Raw genomic sequence first — 23,087 nt, forward strand, 5'->3', positions numbered from 1 at the left:
TTAAGACTAAATTTTTATTATGCCATTTAGATCCTATACTTCTTAGAAATCTTTTAGTAATTATATCATAGCTTTATATCATATGATAGAAAGAATTATAGTTAATTTTAATTTATTTTTATTAAAAATATGTTTAAATAGAGCGATATGGATAGCTAAAATTTATACAACCAAAACCTTAATTTTCTTAAGATTGACGCATTGTTGTCATTGTATTTTTAGATTTAAGTTTATTGAGTTACTTAAAATTTTAGCACTATCAAACTAATATTTCAATAATCATTAACTAATATTATTATCTTAAATTCACAACCTTTTTTTTTTGCTACAAAAAAAAAAAGTAGGATTTTTATCTTAAATTCACAACCCTTCAATATACCATCATGTAAATAAAGTAGGATAAACACAACCTTTTGAAATCAACTTATTATATTTTATTTAACCGTCAAACGTAAGAAAAAGTTGTACCTTTAAATTAAGATCCATTAAATTATTTATTGACCAAGTGTGAGTGCAACAGTTGGATGAGATATTCAAGCTTTAGCTATGGCTATGGAGGACAACACTAGTGAAGAAAAATCAAATGGAGAAGTAATTATAGATGAAACTAAGGAAGATTCAACAAATTTCAATAAATCAAAAGGGATGAATATTCAAGAAAATGAAAAAGGGGTTACTCTTTTTGATATTTTCAACCATTTTGTTTCTGCAATTTTCTCTTCTGATAATAATAATAATGATCCTTTAATTCAGAGGATTAAAGTGGCTATTTCTGAAAATGTTCCTTTGATACATCAAGCTTCAAAGAATACTACTCATAATGTTTATTCTTGGACTCGCAAAGGAAGCCCTCTACGTGCCCTCCTTGTTGTTTCTGTAAGTTATTTCCATTTTATTTTGAGATATTTATGTTAAAGATTCAGTTTTTTAGTGTAAATTTGATCTGGGGTTTGCTCTCTTTGGCTTATTTTGCTAGTATTTCCATTTTGTTTTGAGATAATTTTGTTAAAGATTCAATTTATAGTGTCAATTTTTTATGAGATTTGTTCCGATTAGCTTAGTTTACTAATTTTGAAGTTGTTTCTGTAAGTTAATTCCTGTGTATTTTGAGATAATTATATTAAAGATTCAATTTTTTTGTGTAAATTTGATCTGGGGTTTGTTTTGATTGGCTTATTTTACTAGTATTCCCATTTTGTTTTGAGGTAACTATGTTAAAGGTTCAATTTTTGAGTGTAAATTTGATCTGGGGTTTGCTTTGATTGGCTTTTTACTAGTATTTCCATTTTGTTTTGAGATAACTATGTTAAAGGTTCAATTTTTAGTGTAAATTTGTTCTGGGGTTTTGTTCTGATTGGCTTATTTTACTAGTATTTCCAGTTTGTTTTGAGATAGTTATGTTAAAAATTCAATTTTTGAGAGTAAATGATCTGTGGTTTGTTCTGATTGGCTTATTTTACTAATTTAGAAGTTGTTTTTGTATGTTATTTCCTGGTAATTTTGAGATAATTATATTAAAGGTTCAACTTTTTTTCTGTAAGTTTGATCTGAGGTTTTGCTTTGATTGGCTTATTTTACTAGAATTTCCATTTTGTTTTGATATAATTAAGTTAAAGGTTCAATTTTTGAGTGTAAATTTGATCTGGGATTTGCTCTGATTGGCTTGTTTTACTAGTTGTTTATGGATTTCGAATTATTTTACCAAAGATTGTAATTAGACTGATTTAAAAATAAGAAAAACAGTCTAGCTGAGGGAGAGCCCTCTGCATGACCTCCTTGTTGCTTCGTAAGTTAAGTTAAGTTAGTTGTAAATATTATAGCTAAGATTAAGCTTTTGATATGAGAAATGCAGTTGTGTCCTGTGAATTTGATTTTCTAGAGACCACGAACTACAATTATAGAAGGGAAACAAGAAGGTATAAATTTCAAAAGAAACTGTTTCGGTGGTGATATATTTTGACAAAAGTTATTATGTTTATAATTGTATCCTTGTTGTTTTAGAAATAGCTGATTTGACATTCGTTGCCTCTGATCCAAGTCCAGTCGAACTACTGGAACAATATAGCGTTATTGACTCTACTTGGGAAAAGTATAGCACAATGGCCAATGTAAATTGAGTTTACTTGGATATCTTTTATGGTTGTATGTCTTGACTTGCAACTACTATGTTTTTGCCAATAGTTGGAACTTTAGTCCCTTTCCTGTTAGGTAGAGCATAGTAATGATCACTTTATTTTTGTTAATGTATTTACTACACCGCTAGAACAATGAGTAGAGTGTTTTTATTGACTCCATTGTTATATTTGCTATGCGACTTCAAATTTAGACCAAAATAAAGGATGTTAACACAAGGCTTGCTCTGAACTGGCTGACATTTTTAACATCCCTTTTTCATTTAAAGCATATTGCTCTCATTCTGACCCTGTAGAGATTGCTTACTCATCGACTCTCTCCTACCATATCCACACTTAATAATACAAAATCCTTCCCAAGCCTCTGGCCATTCTAGATCTGTTTTTCTTTCCCTATTTGACATATGCATCAACAAAGTTATTTTGAACTAAGGATTTTTACAATGGTAAAATTCAGCAATTTCGTGTCTTTACTTAAAGAAGTCCGAGATGGATCAACTGACACTAATTACTCCCCTAGTCGTAGACCTGATGGCTATTTTCTTCATTATTTGCTTACCTTTTCTAAGTTTTTGACCCATTGGTATCCCAGTTTCTTATGCACTACTTATAGATTTTTTTTGTCTGCGACTACTTAAGTAAATGATTCTGTGTTTTCTAACCTAAAAAGTTCGCATGAAAACAGAAAAAGTAGCCAAGTATATTGTTCTTATTCTTGTGATATTTTTCTCACAAAAATAGAAGGAAAAAAAGTCCCCTAATCGTGGTCTGCTTAGTTTTAATTTTCTGATTGCTCTTTATAAGTATGAAAATTGTTCAGTATCTTTTAGTTTTTAAAAGGTACTATTTCACAAACAGAGGCATGTCTGAAAAGTGATGTATTGACAAACAATATCTTGATGACGTGAAAGGTCAACTTAATTTACCACTCCTGGCAATTATCCAAAATCAGAGGGTAAAATAAAAACAACCCTGCCATCATCTTTGTAATCTTGCTCTGATGTTTATTTTAGATTGTTTTTTGGTAAAGCTGGGACAGCGTCATTTATAATGTGCATGAGTACTTGTTAAAAAAGATCTAGTGACCAGTGTAACTTGCAGTTAGTTACAAAATATTTGTTTCAAAAGTAAACTAGATTTATCCTTATTTCGATGTAAGGTGACATAAGGATAGCTTAAGCACATCCAAGATCATGGACTCAAACCGGTGCATTAGGTCCTTATATCACACGTGCGAAATTTGAGGAATCCCACGTCGATTACCATACATGTACTTCAATAGTTGTACAGAATTTTTTTTGTGAACTTTTAAAGAATATATATTCAGAAGCAAATCTTTTTTGGAAAGGTTCCTGGGTGCGCAATTATGAAAGACCCGATCTAGCAACCTTATTAACTCTTACTTCCATTTATTTCATTCTAGAAAACATACCCCACAACCTTTTTTATTTCCTTGTAATGTTTCACTCATCTCATTCTAGAAAACATACCCCACAACCTTTTTTATTTCCTTGTAATCTATATTTTGTGTCATTCCTAGGTAGCATAGGACAGCCATTATCTTTCTTGGAATGCTAGTACACCCAAAACCATTAAAGAAAAATTGGTTCATTTAGCAAAAGCGAACCGCTGACAGTTCATTGTTCTAAAGTATTTGGGTTTCTTAAACTGTCTATCGAGTCGGTCGACGCTCTGAAAGGCTTTTCTTTTTGTTTCTTCAAATAGAACATTGCCAGAAGGGTGGATCTTAGGGATTTTGGTTAATAATTGATAGGAATCCAAGACTTTTAAGAATAATATTTACTAACTAATGACCTATTCTTATATTACCGGCTCCCACACATACTGCTATACCAAGTCAAATTGCTTGCAATGAAAACCATAATTATTAATGTTTTAAATTGGGATGTTTTCAATTGAATTCAAACAGTCATGAGTCATGGTTACGTTGGTTGGCATAAGGATAAATCATTTAGACTACCTCATTTATAGGAGCTCTTTTTTGTGTGCTAATTTTTTCCCGTTTTATTCTCTGTATAATTGTCAATATGTTGATAATGGGCAATTCTCTATGTTTTGTTATCATTATTGAACTTACTTCATTTGGAAAAAGGGGGATGCACATACTTATAAAAAAAGTGGGTGGGGGTGGAATGCACATTCAGTGAACTGCAGATGATGTAGCTTTAGTCAATACACAAATTTCATATTTTTATAAATATCTTTATTTGATCCAAGTTCATGTGACCCCTTACGGGAGATCCCTTCTCTCCCACTTCGCACCTTGGAATGCACCATTATTATATGGATACATGCGCCTTTAGGTCTTTTGACTCGAAATGGCTGGGTGAGGAAAGGTTCCTAAAGGGAGTCAGTCCTCATTTATAAATCAGCCCTTTAGGATCAATTGCGTTAAATAAATTTTGAAACTTTTGTCTATTTTGGGATATAGCCTGTTCTATGCATTGGCTAGTTACATCCATTAGTAAGAGTAGTCATTGCCATAAGAGCGGAGAAGAAGAGCTGAATCGTGATTTTCATATAGATACTCCAAAACCATGAACTAGCTGAATTAGAGAGCCCCAAAGTCCAACTAAAGTAGTAATTATATGGTAAAACATTACGTGCTCAAATATTAACTTAACTGTATTATACTGTACTTTCTTTTAATGCGTATGTGAGCTTTCCGTTTTCTGCTGAAGTTCTTACATGTTAAACTTGGCATCCCCTATGAGATCTGTTATCGAATGAAATAAAGTATTGTATAAAGCAAGGGATACTGCTACATTTTTCTATCCCTATTAAACGTTTTACATTCTGCAAAGAAGAAACTGAGGAGAATGAAAAGGAATTTGCATCTAGGACTCAAGAATCTCTCTTTGCCTTCTTTTTTTGGTAATAATTAATTCCTTTCAGTAGTTCCCTATTAGGGACAGATTTAGAATAGCATCACGACTCACGCAAAAAACGTGTAAGGTTAGGACGATTTGCACCCCTTATGAACGTGGTACAAGAACACAACCAATCCTTATGCTAATGGCGTGGACTAAGTGTGGAAATTTTGATGTTATGACTAGGACAGTTTTTGGATCATTTCTTATCTTTCGTAACTAGCAAGTTCAATCGGGCCCTGGTTGAAGCTGGCTTTGAAGAACTTGAATGTTTGAGCTTCTTTACACTTTAATGTCTCAGATCTGTCTTGAAATTATGGAGTCAAATATTGATACTATTTCCCTGCACAACCTCCTAAGCAAGCTGTTTTACATGAATAGTGATGCAGATTATTTTCTTTTGAAACTCCTTCTAAGTTTGTGATACTAACCTGTTTCCTGAACTGCTGAATATTTTATGTAGGTGGGGACGATTGCTCTTCTTGCTTTGACAGGATTGCTAGTCTTTATGCTTTTCTTTGTCGCAGCAACTGTCAACGCCATTGTGATCTCTCTTCTCATGTCGTTAGCAGCTGCAGGAGGATTCTTGGCTCTTTTCTTTGCCTGCCTAACAGCTATTTATATTGGGGCTCTATCAGTTGCTGTATTTGTCATTTCCACTACGACAATTATAACAATTATAGCTGTGATTGTGGCTACAGGTAGACACGAAAGAAGTTTCTCTCTCTATCTAGTTTGCCGCTTCAGTTTTAGCACCTTCCGTCTGATTTCGCATGTTTCATCTTTAATATTATGTTACCTTATGCTATTTTCACCCATATTTTAATTGTCAATTTGTCATTTACTAACCTGAATGTGATTTTGTCCTATTCACTCTGTAAAATGAATGATTACATAGCACGAGTAGGAATAACTATCCATATTAGAGTTCAATTGAAACGAGATTTCACTCTAAAAACCGAGTTTTCAAACTGATTTTCATCTTTGACGATGTTTTTAATCTGAATAGTAGCTGATGGACAAAGTTGTTTCTGCAATGTCATCTTATATGCTTCTTGTAGTTTAATAGTTGATTGCTTGTGTTGCGTATCACTGTTGATCGACGATACTGTTGTGACATTGCTGCATTCCTCCATGGATTTCCTAAGCGGATTATACTTTGTAATATAAGCCATTCCTGCAAGGGATAACCACGACGAGATGCACTTGTGTTAGAGTAAGGCATCATTATAATGGGAGTTGATGCTGCACATTCAAGTAAAGTTCCCTCTAGTTAGGTGTCTATCTTCTGTGAGAGCATGGATTTACTTGTTGCTTCTGTTTCATATTTTTTTTCCCCGTCATTTACACCCCTAATCCAAATCCCAAACCTTCACCTTGCCTGCCCAAGAAAAGAATAACGAAAAGAGAAGTTCAGGAAATTCTAAGTTCCATAAGGCCACATGTTCTTTCCCTTAAAGGAATAGGTTCATTTGATGGGTAATGGACTACGTGTAAGATGAAGTTCTAGAAACTTTGTTCGGGTTTTGACGGGTTGCCACTTAGTCCTGGTTTGAGCCAAATGACACCAGGGAAAAGCTCCTCATGTCCTTTTTATTTGAAAGTGAATTCGTTTGTCGACAAACTAGTAGAAACTTAATGTTTCCTCAGTTGTTTTTATTAGGACGCACTTGTCCCTGTGTTGCGAGATCCTTTGTTGCATTTACTAATTTAACTGTGGTATATCCTTGGATTCTATGCACCCACCAATGATATGTGTTTTGTCTAATGAAGCTGGAGAATACTGAGCGTGCTTCCTCTTATGTCGTTACATTTCTGAGTGTCTTATCTGGTGTTTTACATGTGCCTCAGGTTGGATTGGATTCTTTTGGGCAATATGGCTGGTAACAAAGAAAAGTGCATGCCTTGCCAAGCACTCGTTGAACGTGACAGGATCAGCACTGTCGGCTTATTCTTCCGCCAGACATTTCCAGCACAACCACGACGCCTGAATCATGTTCACTGAAACCGTTAGGAAGGCCACTCTATGAATAAGTCTCGAATGCTGCTACCAACTACCATATATATACCTAAGTTCTAGTGCCTTTTGGCCTTCGTGATGATATATACGTCGTCGATATTTTGGCTCTTCATGCATCATGGTCGATGTATATCGTAATATAATATAGATGAATGCATGTGCAGACTAGTGAACTTGGTCTAATGGGGGCTTGTCATGGTTTGGATCTGGTTTGTAAATTATTCTTGAGAAATAGATCTTGCCACTTATCAAGTATTAGTATATGTTTTTGAAATCTTGAATATGTTGAAAATGAATGTAGTTTTGAGATAGTTGAAACTTACAATTTGAATGTGTTTGTAAGAGGGCCTAGTTATAAGAATTATTATGCTACTAGTGTATTTTTTTTTTTGGTTAAAATTTAAAGCTTTATTTAACCAAGTAAAATATTTATAATCCCTAGCTTTTTTGGACACTTGAGCTAGTTTCCTATACATCCTTGTGTAATCTATTAAATGAAAAAAACATCAAACTGACATTCTGTTATCAATACCTAGCTATAAAATTTCTATCTAGCTAGGATAACTATTAAGTTTTTCTAACTCTTTTCTCCATTTATGAATTTGTTGTCCTCGTATATGCAGCATTAGGACAATCTCTTTTATCCTTTTGTTATATGTCGTCTCAATTCCTTGAAATCTTCTATTATTCCTTTCTTCCATATATGATATACCATTGCTGTAAATAGAAACACTAGTATTTCACCCTTTGTTCTATTCACCACCACCTTTGTTATCCATTCTATTTCCTCATCCCAGCTCCCTATCTGACGCTGTATTTCTATCCAGTTCAGCATTGCATTCCACATATTTCTGGAGTATGTGCACTCGAACAATAGATGTTCAAATGTTTCCTCATTGCTCCTGCTGTATAGTACACAATCTTTGTCAACTGTTATACCCCATTTTTGTAGTCTTTCAACAGTAGTTAATCTTCTGTGCAGTGCCAACCAAAGAATGAATTGATGTCTTGGTATTGCTTTTGAGGTGGTCACTAATCTCTTCCAGTTGCACTTCTGGTACTGATGTCTTGAAGCCTTGTACAATTTCTTGATACAAAACTTTCCTCCCTTACTATAAGAATTCAGAGTGTCATTTGGACAGTTCTGCATGAACCACTCTCTTGCCTAAAAAATCTTCTTAATAATCCAGCTTGCTTGCTTTGGAGTGCCCACATTGCCAATATTTCTGTCTTTGACGTAGAAGTTGTGGACCCATTGTATCCACAAGGTCTCCTTCTTCTTAGTTATTGCCCATAATAACTTGCATAGGGCGGCCTTATTCCAGTAATAAAGGTCTAATATATTTAATCCTCCTGCTGATCTTGGTCTGCATATAGTGTCCCAAGCAACCAGAGATCTCCTTGATTGCTTAGTACTTCCAGTCCACAAAAAAGTTCTACAAACTGCAACTATCATCTTGATGATCTTCTTAGGAAGTAGAAATACCTATGCCCAATATGTTTGCATCTCAAAAACCACACTCTTTAGCAGCTGCAGCCTTCCACTATATGACAAAAACTTAGCTGTCCAACAATTTATTCTTGCTGTTATCTTCTCAACCAGAGGCATCCATTGTTGTGTGAACAGTTTCCTTGAAGATAGTGGAACTCCTAGATACTTGAATGGCAGCTCTCCCAATGTGAATTGCATCTCCTCTAGTAGCTTGTCTGTAAAATTCCTTTGAGACTCCAGCTATGTATAGAGCACTTTTGTCCATATTTGCCTTCAATCCTGACACCTCAGAGAAATGATTGAACCTCCCTAGCATTAGCTGAATTGAGATCCTGTCTGCTCTACAACAAAGTATCAGGTCATCTGCAAAACAAATATGTGTTATATTATTTTTGAAACATTTTGGGTGGTGGTTGAAATCTGGATTTTGATTCAGCTTCTTCAAGGATCTATTTAGGTATTCCATCACCAGCAAAAACAAGTAGGGAGACATAGGGTCTCCTTGTCTTAATCCCTTTTTAGCTTGGAATTTTTCTGTTAGACCTCCATTTAGCAGCAAAGAGTAGTTGATTGTCGTCACACACTCCATTATTAGGTTTACAAACCCCACAGGCAGTCCAAATTCCATTAGAATCATTTTCAAAAAAGGTCATTCCACTAAATCATAGGCTTTCCTTATATCTACTTTAATACAACACCTGGGAGACACTCCTTTTTGAATGTAACCTTTCACCAATTCATGTGCTATGATTACATTGTCCAAAATGCTCCTTCCCTCTATGAATGAAGACTGAGCAGGCCCCACGATAGAATCTACTACCAGCTTCAATCTAGATGTGATGATCTTTGCTATTATCTTGTAGAGAGTTGTACAACATGCTATTGGTCTAAATTCTTTGACAAATTTTGGTCTTGTAACCTTTGGCACTAAGGTCACAGTAGTACAATTTATGCTCTTCAACATTTTACCTCTTATAAAGAATTCAGTAATTGCCTTCCTGGTTTCCTCTCCAATCACACTCCAGTAGTTTTTGAAAAATTCAGCAGGGAATCCATCAATTCCTGGTGCCTTCTCATCTGGTAATTCTCTCACTGCTTCATCAATTTCCTCCTTTGTTACTCTAGCACTAAGCAGTTGTTGTTGTTCTTTGCTAAAACATGGCCCATCACTTGCAACTTCTATATCAATACAAGGTAGTTCTCTAGCTGATGTACCCAATAGAGACTGAAAGAATCCAGAAAATTCCTGTTCTATCTTGTTGGTGTCTGTCAACTTATTCCCTTGCTCATCAAATATTACTGATATCCTGTTTCTTGATTGCATGACCTTCAAGTGAGCATGAAAGAACTTTGAGTTTTGATCTCCTTCCTGAATCCACATTGCTCTAGATCTTTGTCTTAGTACCTGTTCATTTATGCCTTCCCACTTTTCAATTTGTATTAGCAGCTGCTTTTCTGTGTCTATCAATGAACTATTGAATGGATCTGCACTCATTTCTCTTTGGACTCTTTTCAATTGGTCTCTAGCCTTTCCTATTGTCTTCTCCAGTGAATTCATTTTTTTATTCATTGTGTTTGTTCTCTCTTTTATCTTGTGCAATTTCTTCCATACTGAGTACATAGTATACCCTTCAACCTGATGCCTCCATATCTCTTGAACAACTTCCTTAAACTTCTTCTGTTTTAGAAGCACAGTATATAATCTGAATGGTTTAGGTAGATGATTTCTTATTACCTCAGTATTTATAATGATGGGGGAGTGATCCGAGACACCTGGTTGTTCCAAAATTGCTTCTAGACTACTGTAATGAGTTAGCCAAGAAGCATTTCCAAATGCCCAGTCTATGTTGCTATAAATTCTATCTTCAGCATCTCTTTTGTTGCACCATGACCATTCACACCCTTTCATATTCAATTGCCCCAGCCCAGTATCTTTTATACATTCCTGAAAGTCTGTTATTTCTCCCTGATGTACTGGTTGTCCATTGAGCCTGTCATTAATAATTAGCACATTATTGAAATCTCCAATAACCAGCCAAGCCTCTTCCATACTTTTACTAATCTACCTAAGTTGCTCCCATAAATCCTTTCTGTCATTCAGCTTGTTCATCCCGTATACAAATGTAACATAACTTGAGAAGCTTGACCCCCTGTCTTTCACCTTGCAATGCACTAATTGAGATGTACTCCCAATTATTTGGACCTGCACCAAACTGTCTTTCCAGAATATCCAAATCCTTCCATTATTTGCCACAGCTTCATCAGAGTATATCTTCCATTCCTTGTTAATTTTCTTTTTAAAATTCATTCCACTTCTAGGTTTTATTCTTGTCTCAAGGTAACCTAGTAAAGCAATTTTATGATTAAGCCAAAAGGCCCTGAGTTCTTTTTGCTTAAAGGGCTTGTTGAGCCCTCTTATATTCCATGTGCTAAGGATCATGGGGGATTTACTTCATCAAGGCTAATCCCTTCGGTCCTTCTTTTAGAACTGTTATCATCTTGTATCACCAATGGACTATACCTATTTTTGTTCAGCATATTCATAATCTCTCTCTCCAGTAATGCTCCCTTTTGCTGAGAATTGGTCTTATCCTTCATCTTCTGTTTCCCTCTATTTGCCTTAACTGTCTGCATATCGATTTCCTACTCAGGTCCCCCTTTGTCCTGTCGTCCTGGTATTGTTATCATATTTTGTTCTTCTTGCATTCCTTGTTTCTCACTCAGTTGGTTTTCCTTTTGTAAATTACTTTGTCCCTTCTTCTCTATTGCTTGCTGAGTAATAGTTTTTGCTCTCCACTATTTTTAAATCTGATTTCTGCCTATTTGTTGCTTCTGTTGTCCTGCTTGTTGTACCTCCTTGTCCTTTTTTTGTATTGCTTTTTCACAGTTCTCTTCATGCGTCACTATTTGGCAGCATTTTTCACAGTATACATGCTTCTATTCATACTCCAGTTTTTGCACTCTATACCGTCCTTCTTCTTCTTCTTCAATAAGCATATCATCTGGAAAGTCTTGTGAGACATCCATCTCCACCAGCATGCGAGCATAGGATATCCTCTCCCCTTCAGCTGTCAATCTATCTGAGCATATAGGTTTCCCTAGATAGCTGGCTACTAGTGTATTTTAACGTGTTATAGTAGGTAATTTGTCTTATTTTTTAATTTACTAGTCTCGTTTTTTGTGGATGCTTACTTGAAGATAGTTTTTAGGTGATCCAATAGTGAATTTCTTTTACATTGTTCATGCGTGGAACAGGGGCAGAGCTATTGTGCTGAAAACGAGATCAGCCGAACTCAGTAGTTTTAGTTCAAACCTTGTATTTGTCTTAAAATTTTTATTGAATATGTTTAATTATTAATTTAGAACCTAGTAACTTTAAACAATTAGAATCCCGAACCCATAAACTTGAAATCCTGGCTCCGCTTCTGGCCTGGAAGTTAACCTCTTCCAATTAAGTCCCGTTTTGAGAACCCATATCAAGTATTAGTATATAAACTAAATATCGATGGTGCACACCAAAAAAACTCCAACACTGGAGGAGTGGGAGGAATCATCAGAGATTTCCACGGTAACTGGATTGATGGATTCTCCAGTAATATAGTTGCCTCATCGCCACTACAAGCTGAAATTATTGCACTACTCAAGGGTTTGGAACTCGCTTTCACAAAAAAATCCAATACCACTAATAGTGGAGACGGACTACCACGTATTAATTTCATTATTACAACAAATATGTGACACTAAAGCTTTACGTTAATCTTTTACATGACTGCAGGTTCCTCATTGAAGAAATGGGCCAACCGCCCGTTAGGCACATCTATCGTGAAGGGAATCAAGTCGCGCACACTTTAGCAAAATATGGGAGTACCTGGGACTCACATACAAATGCTAAGCGCGAAGACTCATATTGTCGTGAACCACCTTTATTTGCTTTCTTAATATTTCGTAAAAACTATTTAGGGACTTCATCGTTCAGATCAGTCCCATGTTGTACTGACACTTCTTAATTCCCTACATAAATAATAATTTCTCTGATTAGCAAAAAAACAAAAAAAAACACAACAAAAAAAACTGTCTCAAGTATAAGTATATAAAATCTTTTTGGCACTTTTTAAATAATTACAAAATGGAAATTAATTACATGAGCAGGTCAAAAGGGATATAAATATACGGATAATCTTTTGACATTGTCATTGGGAGTCAAGATGTGGTCCACGTTTGACCAATATGGTCAAAAGCGAGTCAGGTCAATTTTCAAAATTGCACTTTACCCCTAACTAGACCAGAATTATTTATCAAGCCCATCCAAATTCAAAAGAGTCCATTTTCGTACATGAAAACTTGAAAAGTCATTATCTTGTCAAAAATAAGAAAACTTCTAAAAAAGAAATCCTTCCTTTGGTGGCTAAATGTTTTCCTTGAAAACTTTTTGATGTGGTCCTGAGATTGTTAAAAAGGTGTTAGAAATAAACGAAAACAAAAGAAAGGATATATCTACGCACCAAATTGAAGCTTTGTACACTAAATTCTTCTCCATTCACTAAAAAAAAAACTAAAATTAGCTAGGGACTTCGTCGCTAAATGTCATTAAATTGCTCGTAGCTAAAAGATTTTTTTTGATAATTTATCACTAATCCGTTGCTAAATCAGATTAATGACGGATTTTTCTGTTCAGCTACAGAACTAATTCAGCACTAGTTTCAGTTGCCTACTTGGCATGCAATCCAATTATATTACGAAAAGGGCCAAATATATCCTTGTACTATCGGAAAAGGTTTAAATTTATCCCGCGTTATACTTTGAGTCTAAATATACCCCTGTTGTTATAATATTGGTTCAAATATACCCCTCTTCTGTTAAGTTTGTCCAAGTTGGACATCCAATCCTACGTGGGACTGGCATTTGTTGAGGTGGATGCCACATGGCTTGCCACCTCAGTTCTCGTAATCATTTTTTTCCTCCCTTCTATCTTTTTTTTCCACCACTAAAATTTTCTTCCCCTACACCATTATTGCCACTATTACCGCTACCATGAAATATTGCATTTCAACTTTTAGTCTTTTATATATGGATTAGGGATGCTGATGAGGTGGCATGCCATCGGCATCCACCTCATCAAATGTCAGTGCCACATAGGGTTGGATGTCCACCTTGGACAAACTTAGCAGAAGATGGGTATATTTGAACCAATAGTATTATATATTACGGTAAGGATATATTTGGACCCAAAGTATAACGAAAGATATATTTAAACATTTGGGTATATTTGGCGTTTTGCCGATTATATTATGACAATAAAGATGCATGTGATATCGCTCATAATCAAGCTCAATACGATTGGACAAAACATGTTGAGGTGGAAAGATTTCGTCAATGAAAGATTAAATGGAACATTTTTGGAGCTGCCTCAGTCAGTTTAATAGATTAGTCAGCTGATTTTCTTACTAAAGCATTCTGAGATTAAACGAGATTTTAATCTCATTAGACTAAGTAAATGTACAATTGTAAGTATCTTCCATTTCTTAGTTTATTAGCTTCACTGTATTAAAATTACTGATTGCAACATTAATGTATCTCATGCAAGAGAATATCGATCAAACTACTATTCTTTCTTATATTCACTCTTTGCTTCTAATAGGCATTTTGGCAGGGTTTTGCAATTAAAAATATGCATACATGTATTAAAATATGTAGGATTTGTAGGGTTTGTTTGGGAGGAGTTAAAGAAGAAGGAGATTAGGACAAGAGATCACAAAAACTTAGAATTTCAACTCTTTGTATTTTTCAAATATGTCTACGATTAAAGTTAATAATTAATCGAACTTTTACATTAGAGACTCATAGCCAATGGCTAGAAATCAACCAACCCAAGAAATAAAATAAAAAAAAGATTAACAAAACCAAAAAAAAAAAAAAAAAAAGGTATAAATACCATAGAGGTCAACCACTATCGGATATTGATCATTGGGTTGACCCGGAAAGAGATCCGAAAGAACTTTCCAACAAGCTGAATAGAAGTCGACCACAAACCATCTCTGTGGGAGGCTGCTACTCGTAAGGCCATCTCGGGCATGAAAAAAAAGGCGGGGTAGGTTAAATTATGGACGGGAAACCTAAAAAAAAAAAAAAAACCACACGTCCAACTCTATATATAGGTCATCTGCATGGGAGTTTAATTAGCTATATTACCTTAGGGCAATACATGTTTTTTTTTTCTTTTTCTTTTTTTTTTTGGCTTTTTTTTATGTAGCTCTTAATATTTTTCATGCTCATGCCTTCTTTTCCATTCCAAAATTACAGAAAAAGAAAAGAGTCAGAAGAAAAATCAGCTAAGTCAAGATCAAATTGAAGTGATGATTCAGATGGACGATTTACTGCTCCCTTTTAATAGCAGATGCCCATACTTTAATTCGAACGCGTTCATCTTCAATCATGCTCCTTTTCAACCCAATCTGGTCTTCCTAATGTGAACTCCAAGCTTGGATTTTTCTGATTATCCAAATTGATACATTTAGTACATTTAATCATAGTGTTTTCAATATATTAATTAGGAAAAAACAAATATAATAGAAATTAAATAATCATCTATCTATCACAGGCTTTAGGCTTCCTGAAGATATATATACTAATTGTATCATAGGTTAAGATGGGTGACATGACATTGCCCGTTACAAGCAAAAGAAAACTTAATTTTTGTATGTGACAGTATAAAGAAAATTTTGGTTAATCTGAAATCACTACTAAGTATTAGCATTAGCCACTGCTAATCAATTTCTCAATAAATTTATTGCTCTAAAGTGTTTTAAGGTAACACTATGGGTTCAAGTGAACTCAATAATTTTTGCGCAAATTCTATAAATATATTAAAAAGATTACTAAATATCATAACCATATATGACCCTGAATCCAGTTATATATTAATGTATACTAACTCGAGATCGCTGTAGAAACCCGTGAACTTCTTTTTTTTTTTTTTTGAAAGGCAAGCAAGCTCCTTTTTAACAACCACCAACAACAACAACAACAACCCAGTATAATCCCACAAGTGGGGTCTGGGGAGGGTAGTGTGTACCCAGACCTTACCCTACCCTAGGGTAGCGAGGCTGTTTCCGATAGAAAATCGGCATCCCTCTCTCCAAGAACTCCCCACCTTGCTCTTGGGGTGACTCGAACTCACAACCTCTTGGTTGGAAGTGGAGGATGCTCACCACTATAGCAACCCACTCTTGTTGGGGCTTATTAGTGTCACCAATAAACTTCAAATTTTGGATTCGCTTATTATTGTTTTAATTCTCGTACATAAAACATTATGAAATTAGAATAAGAGTATGAGAATTGTACCTCTATTTGGTGACCTGATCTTTGATGAGATGGAAAGCAAGGTGATCTAAGGCCATTTGCATCATTAGAGTTAGCTTGTAACCATCCTTCTCTACTGCTGTAAAATTCAAGTAAAAATTTATGATTTTTCAGTCTATCTTGAATTAAATCATCACAATTTGACTACCCTTATAAATTAAAATGTGAAAAAAAAAATAAATACATACTGAAGTTATAATGGATCTTTGAAGAATCAACAGAAATTACTATTTTTTATGTGTGCTCATGCTTGGAAAGCTGGAGCGTGAATAACATAACCGTATCCATATAACTGCGTGCCACCTACGCTCCGCCATCCCTTCAAAGTTTAGGAACCTAGGTAATAGTATCCTGATTAAAGAGCCGACGAAGGGGATGAGCGGAACAGGGAGTCTACTGGATGCGGTTTAACTAGCGAAGACTCTTGGAACAGCTGGAGTAAGAAGTCCCCAAATGAGCATCTTATGGGGGCGGAAATGCAATAATAAGAATAGATAACGCTCCGGTACTACCATATTAAAAAATGTACCTTTGGCGTATCTTGACTCCAAAAGTTAGTATGTGAGGTGAAAACTGAATTAAGATCATCCAGAACCGTATAAAGAGACAACAACTGAACATTTCTTCAAGCCAATATACGACACTAAATTGAATTAATCTCTAATATTACGCAAATCATAAAATTAGCTCAATTGACCCTTGATAATGAAACTAATTGAGACTGAGGAAGTAGTACTTATCACTTATGTGATTAATTCCTATTGAGGAGCTGTAGCAAAACATAACTATTAAAATACTTTATTAGCCTGTAAATATTTTAAATTTATGTTCCCTTTAATCATACAATGTGCACAACATTTGAATAACAGTACTTGTCATTTAATTCAACTGTTTCTTTTTTTTTATAAAATAATTGCGAAACGGTCAAAGTAAAATTTTTCAACGTACAATAGGACAAATAAAAGTTCCTTCTTCCAACTACTAGAGTAAAAAAAAAGTACAACAAAAATCATCTGCTGAGACATGCAGATTCGTATTTTTTTTTTTTTTTTTTTTTGTGAGGATTTTATTATATATCTTGGAGTTGATTAGATATTGTGAATAATTAAGGAAAAGACAAATTATAGAAGCAGGAAAATCCAATTACGTACATAGCAACTAGATCATAACAAGATCTGATTTGTTTTTTCTATTTTAAGAAGAGGAAAAAATAAATAATCAAAAAAGACAAACACACGACCAAAGAAGCCAAGGATACATTAAATAAATATTACTTTGAGAAAAGCAGATCACTTAAGTCAAGATACTGGTCTGTTTTGGACTTATTTGCCAAAATCTCCTCGTGAAGAGAATAACAACAAAGCAAACAAAAAAAGAAATAAAAGAAAAGTTTATTATATCTTTAATAAAATAAATCAAGAAAACAACCAAAGTAAAAGAATAAAGAAAAGGAAAGCAAAAGTGTAGCAGTAACACAAAAGTATAGTAGTAATCTTTTTGCTTTAATTTCTTATCATATTAATAATCCTAATTAATTACCATATGAGTATTGTTCTCTCCTCTCTTTATTCACCAAGTTCTATATTCTTATTGGGACGCCGACTAATTCGAATTCATATCTCGTAAAGCCTATCAAAAAAGAAAGCATTCTCTATTAGAATTATCTTTCATCTTAGGACTCGAAACTGAGATCTCTGATAGGGTAGAGAAATTGTATCCGTCCCACCATAATTCTTAGTAATATTATTCGCTCTTTTATGCCTTTTTTAATGCATGAAAAATAATTAAAAATAGAGGGTAGAAAATAGTACGACAAGATGTAATTAAAATGGGAATAAAGGAATTGAAAGTAGAAAGTGGAGAAATGAAAGAGAAGAAAAGCAAAAGCTGCCACAAGAACTCTTTTATTCTTTAGAAAATTGTGGACGTCGGTTTTGCATTTCTAAGATTCATGTTAACTCCATGCAAAAGAAAAAGTATGAAACTCATTACTCCATCATTACTTCAAAAGTCCAACACTACACTACTTGTGAACCATAGTTTTTATAATTCAAATATACTAAAAAGAGGTAGTCGGTGCATAAAGTATTCTGTATTCACGCATTGTTCGAGAAGCGTCGCACCCCAAAGGATGTGATGTAGACAGTCTACCCTAATGCAAGCATTAGTAGCTGCTTCAACATCTCAAACTCGTGACCTATATGTCACACGTAAACAAATTTACCATTGACTTATAAATCACATAAAGACAGCTAACATTGTAAAAACAAATGTGCATTATATTCAAAAATTATAGCGTGGATATTAAAAAATCTATATAAAAATTGTCACACTCTATGCCCTGAAGCAACTTTTGAACCACTTTTACCATCATATTAAAAGCTTCCCCATAAGGGATTCAATAATTTATTTATATAGAATATCTACCATATTAGTATGGTAGTAAGGAAAAAAATTATTTTACCATATTAGTATAGAATTATCTTTCCAATTAAGGGGTTTCAATTGAACTCACGCTATTAATTACATATAGCTTAGCTCCACAGCTGATTGCAGATAATTTACCTTATTTTTCAGGTTACTTATCTAAACTTTTCTATGAACTATTACCTATAATATCTTTTAAGTATTCTAAATTATCAGTGTATAAAAGTTAAACGCGACAAACATTAAGCCCCATTCAAATAACATGTATAGGAAGTTAAACCAAAGTTTTTAGTAGTGTTATCTATGAGGCCTATACCTTGAGGAGTTACTCCAAAGAATAGGATTTGCAGTAGATGGGTAATCGGATTCGGGTTGTACAGATCCATCGGATGCTCCTCTCTGATCCGTAAACCGGCATAAACCAGTCCGGTCACCGGCGCCGGTGCTACCTATTGTTGTGAGATCATCTTCTCCTGACCCATCTGATTGCCCTAAAAGATAATAACAAATTAAAAAATCAAAAGCAAAAACTTATATATATATATATATATATATATATATATATATATATATATATATATAGTTTAACTTTTATGTACTCACAGTTTGTAAAAGAATTTTAATACTATCAATAATAATAATATATCCAGTGTAATCTCACAGGTGAAGTTTGGGGTGGGTAATGTGTACGCAGAGGCTAAAGTAATAAACAGTAGCAACAACAGTAGTAATAAAGAACCAAAAATAAGAAAAATACAAAAATAGTACTAGTACTACTGATAAGGTTAGGAGACTAATGATTATTTGTCAACCTTCCACCCTAATTCTCGACTTCCGCACTTTCCTGTCGAGGGTGATGTCCTCGCTAAGCTGGAACAATTTTAATACTATCATATTATCTAAAAGATAACTATAATTAATCTTTTTCAAGATATATGATTAGTAACAACAAAAATAATGTAGGTTACTGCTAAAGTAGGTTAAAGTACACGTGTAAAAATTATTTACATTAATGAATTATGTTACTTTCCTTTGTCTCATTTCATTTCTTAACAAAGAACACATTGTAGTTGAACTCCCATGGATCGAGCTCGTATGCTATATCATAGTCATTTCAATTAGCTATCTATTTCGGTACAACGGAAAAATAGGGAGATCATCGTAGGCGGATCTATGTGTAATATTGAAGGTTCATCGGACCCCGTAAACTTTGGGAGAAATCATGCATATGTATATCGTTATACCTTAAAAATTATTAATTTAAATCACTTAGCACCTGGAACACTAAAAGCTTTTCAGGGGGCATTGGTTGAACAGAAAATTGTGCCACCGTCACGTTAAATCGTGAATCCACCTTTGTGTAACATTAGTCAAGCCTTTACGCCTATCGTGGTATAAAAACTGTTAAATGCAAGTATATATCAAATGCATGTAGATGAAATAGAAGAAAATCACACATTGTTAATGCCATTTTATGCTGCAAAATGTGTTTAATAACACTGATTATTAGGAAGAAAATATAAAAAGGAAGAAAAGTAAGTAAGCAGAAGACTTAAAGCAAGACAACTTACCAGAGGAAGCTGCAGGTTTGTCAGTAGTTTTAACAGTGCGATACATCTGCATTGGGAAAGGAATTTTTTTTTTCAAATGTTAAGACAACAACCATATTTCAAGAAATTCTGAAAAATAAGTACAATTCCTTCTCCGTTCATTTTTTCTTGTCACATTTTGCTTTTCGAGAGTCAATTTGACTAATTTGAAGCTTTACTGTATTAGATTTTTAAAATATTTTATGCTTGAAATTTAGATATTCGTAAACTATATGAAAAGTACTATAATTTGTAATTTTTCTCATATCAATATGGTGAAAAAATACATGTTACTCCCTCTGTTCCAGTTTATGTGAACCTATTTCCTTTTTGGTGCGTTTCAAAAAGAATGAACCCTTTCTAAATTTGGTAACAATTTAGCTTAAACTTACAACTCTACCCTTAATGAGAAGCTTTTATAACCACACAAATACTCTAAGCCCCATTTGGACTTGTTTACAACCATAAATTTTAAAAGTCTTCATTTTTTCTTAAACTCCGTACCCAGTCAAACGGGTTCACATAAATTGAAACGGAGGGAGTAAAACATTAGTAAAAATTTATGTTGTTTGACGCTCGAAAAACGAAACATGACATGTAAAAGTGAACGGGGAGAGGTAGTACTGCACATTACACTTACCTCTCGTGAAATGACGTTGAAAACAAAGAAAAAAACAAAACAAACACAAAAAAATAAAGTGGTAGAGTTTCTAGGGAGGGAAATTTTTTCAGAGTCAAATGCTTCTTTCTTGGAATTGATTCATTAATCACGAGGTGAATTATTGAATAATGATGACTTACTTTTGTCTGTAACAGAACCCTAGTACCCCTCTCCCCCCCCCCCCCCCCATTCTTACTATAGTAGGACTAGTATATTTACCTAAGTATATTTCTCTCTCTTTGTTTTTTTTATCTTTCTCTCTGATAATATCAGAAAGATCAGACTTGTTTCTTTAATTCATTCACTCAGTCATTCACTGTATTTTTATCGGCTAATGTGCCGGAGGAATTCATCCTGAGCTAGGGACCTTTGACAGAGAGAAAAAATAGAAGAAGAAAAAAAATATTTAATAAAAAAAACAGATTCTTCTTGTTTTATTTAATATTCTAAATATTTTTCTAAGTACCTGTAAATGGCTTTTGACATGAGCTAGAGTAAGATCTTTCACATCCATTAGCTCCAATACTGACTTTGGTGTTGCCCCTAAAAATCAAGAACACAAAATAAAAATCCAAGATTAGACTTTTTTCATCATTTCCCACCTCAAAAATATTAAAATTATAACATACAGAGGACAGATGAGCAGGTTCAACTAAACTCAATATTTTAGAACGAAACAACAACAACTACAATCACCAAGTAAAATTCCATACGTGTGGTCTGAGAGGGTAGAATGCACGCAAACACATTATCCCTACTACGGGGGATAGAAAGGTTGTTTCCTAGAGACCCTCATCTCACGAAGACGAAAATAGACAATAGAATCCGTGACAATCACAAAAATCAATATTTTGAACTGATGTACAATGTGTTCAAGCTAAGAATATCAAAGGTTTGAAACCAACAACAGTAAATTCTGGATCCGTCTCTAATAATATAAAATAAGCGAAGAAATCATACTTTCATGGCCACCAAGAAGCTCCACAGCATGAACAAACCGAGCATGAAGAGTACTAGTCCATCTCATTCTAGGTGCTCTCATACTTCTTTTAGCTGGAAGTTTTGGTAGAAATCTTGATCTCATCAAACTATGATGAGAAGTTGCAGTTTCATGAGAAGAATGACCTAATCCTACACCATATTGACTATGATGCAAGTGATGATGTGGCACTTGATAAGAAGATGATATTCCATTAAACCTAGTATTAATATAAGGAGATGAAGATGTAGGAGAAAAAAGTGGTGAAGATGATGAAGCCATTGGGTAAAAACACATCTTTGGATCTTTTTCCTTGTCTAAATTAGCCAAGAAAGGAAATGAACGGTTGTGATTATACACTGGAATACCCTTTATAGGTCTTAAACCGTCCGATACATCTAAAGAAGAAACCCCATGATTTATTTGATTCATTGGTTGCACCATATGGTTATAATTTTGACTATAGTGGTTGTTGTAATAAGGGTTTCTTGGTAGGTCTAAGAAACCCCTTCTTGATTCATCGTAGATGGTGGCGCTGGTGGTGGTGGTGGTGGTAGTAGTTGTGGTTGGATGAGCTAACGAGAGTTCAGTAAGGCAATTTCCCGACTCACTAAACTCTAATCTCCTATGATTTTCACTCACTTCAGTAGTACAACGACTCGAGAGATCGAAACTAGGAGTTGCTAGTAATTCATTGATATTGTTACAAGATGGAGAAGAAGAACTATTTGGTGGGCTAATGTTGAGAGAAAGATCAGGGATTGGCTTTGAATTAGTTGATTGGGGTTCAATGAAAACCCCTTCTAAGGGCATTTTTATGGATTATAACTACTACTAAAGAAAATCTAACAAAAAAAACAAGATTTCAAGAATGTTTTCTTTAATTTTCTAATAGTAGCTTTTTTGCTTTGGGGGAAACTTTAGCTTTTCCTTTTTTTTTTTTGTTAGCTCCAAAAAACCCAAAATTTATGATAATATACCCTGGAGAATAGAGTAAAAGTTGCACAAAAACACAAACAAGAAACACATAAAGAGATGTAAGAAAAAAGGGAAAAAAAGGAAAAGATGGACAAACTTCAAGTTTGATTTTGCTAATAGATTTAGAAAGAAAAAGTGAGAAAAGAGAGAGTTTATTCTTTATGTAAAGCTAATAGAGGAACTCAAAAAGTTCTTTTATCTTCTTTTAATAGTAAACATATATGCAGAAGAAGAGAACAAGAAGAAGAAGATGAAGAAATGAAGAAATTAAAGAAAAATGAAAAGAAAGGAATTTTAGTAGAAAGGCAAAGAATGAAAAGGAAGAGAAGAAGAGGGATTTTGGATTAGAGTATATCTTGGAAAATGACACTAGAACAAGGAGATGCTATTTTCTTCTCTCTCTCTAGTCAAAACAAAGCAAAATAGCAAAAGAAAAAATAAAAGTACAAAAAATTTCAGAAACACAAACAAAAGAAAGAAGACACTGGATTAAAGATTGAAAATATATATATATATATATATATATATATATATATATATATATATATATATATATATA

General features: G+C 34.1%; 3 protein-coding genes across 4 annotated transcripts; 1 reads left to right on the forward strand and 2 right to left on the reverse strand.

Annotated features, from left to right (window-relative positions):
* The first annotated feature begins 426 nt into the window (after positions 1-426).
* On the forward strand, positions 427-7,415 carry LOC109239163. Its single transcript, XM_019405686.1, has 3 exons — positions 427-876; positions 5,487-5,724; positions 6,875-7,415. The coding sequence occupies exons 1-3, from the start codon at positions 547-549 to the stop codon at positions 7,012-7,014; spliced, it is 708 nt and encodes a 235-aa protein (XP_019261231.1). The 5' UTR covers positions 427-546; the 3' UTR covers positions 7,015-7,415.
* A 268-nt stretch (positions 7,416-7,683) lies between these two features.
* LOC109239157 lies at positions 7,684-8,193 on the reverse strand. Its single transcript, XM_019405680.1, has one exon. It carries the CDS (start codon positions 8,191-8,193, stop codon positions 7,684-7,686), a length of 510 nt encoding a protein of 169 aa, XP_019261225.1.
* Positions 8,194-14,315: 6,122 nt separating this feature from the next.
* Positions 14,316-22,850, reverse strand: LOC109239164 (transcription repressor KAN1). 2 transcript variants are annotated; one of them, XM_019405688.1, is made up of 6 exons: positions 21,532-22,850; positions 21,038-21,114; positions 19,893-19,938; positions 18,638-18,812; positions 15,877-15,970; positions 14,316-15,024 (listed from the first exon to the last, which is right to left on the reverse strand). In XM_019405688.1, exons 1-6 carry the CDS (start codon positions 22,361-22,363, stop codon positions 14,962-14,964), a joined length of 1,287 nt encoding a protein of 428 aa, XP_019261233.1. In that variant the 5' UTR covers positions 22,364-22,850; the 3' UTR covers positions 14,316-14,961. The 2 variants fall into 2 exon arrangements, with proteins under 2 accessions (XP_019261233.1, XP_019261232.1); XM_019405687.1 differs by having other exon boundaries at positions 15,877-15,973; positions 21,532-22,849.
* Positions 22,851-23,087: the final 237 nt, after the last annotated feature.

The sequence above is a fragment of the Nicotiana attenuata genome, unplaced genomic scaffold (genome assembly GCF_001879085.1).
Source record: "Nicotiana attenuata strain UT unplaced genomic scaffold, NIATTr2, whole genome shotgun sequence".
NCBI classification, from domain to species: domain Eukaryota; kingdom Viridiplantae; phylum Streptophyta; class Magnoliopsida; order Solanales; family Solanaceae; genus Nicotiana; species Nicotiana attenuata.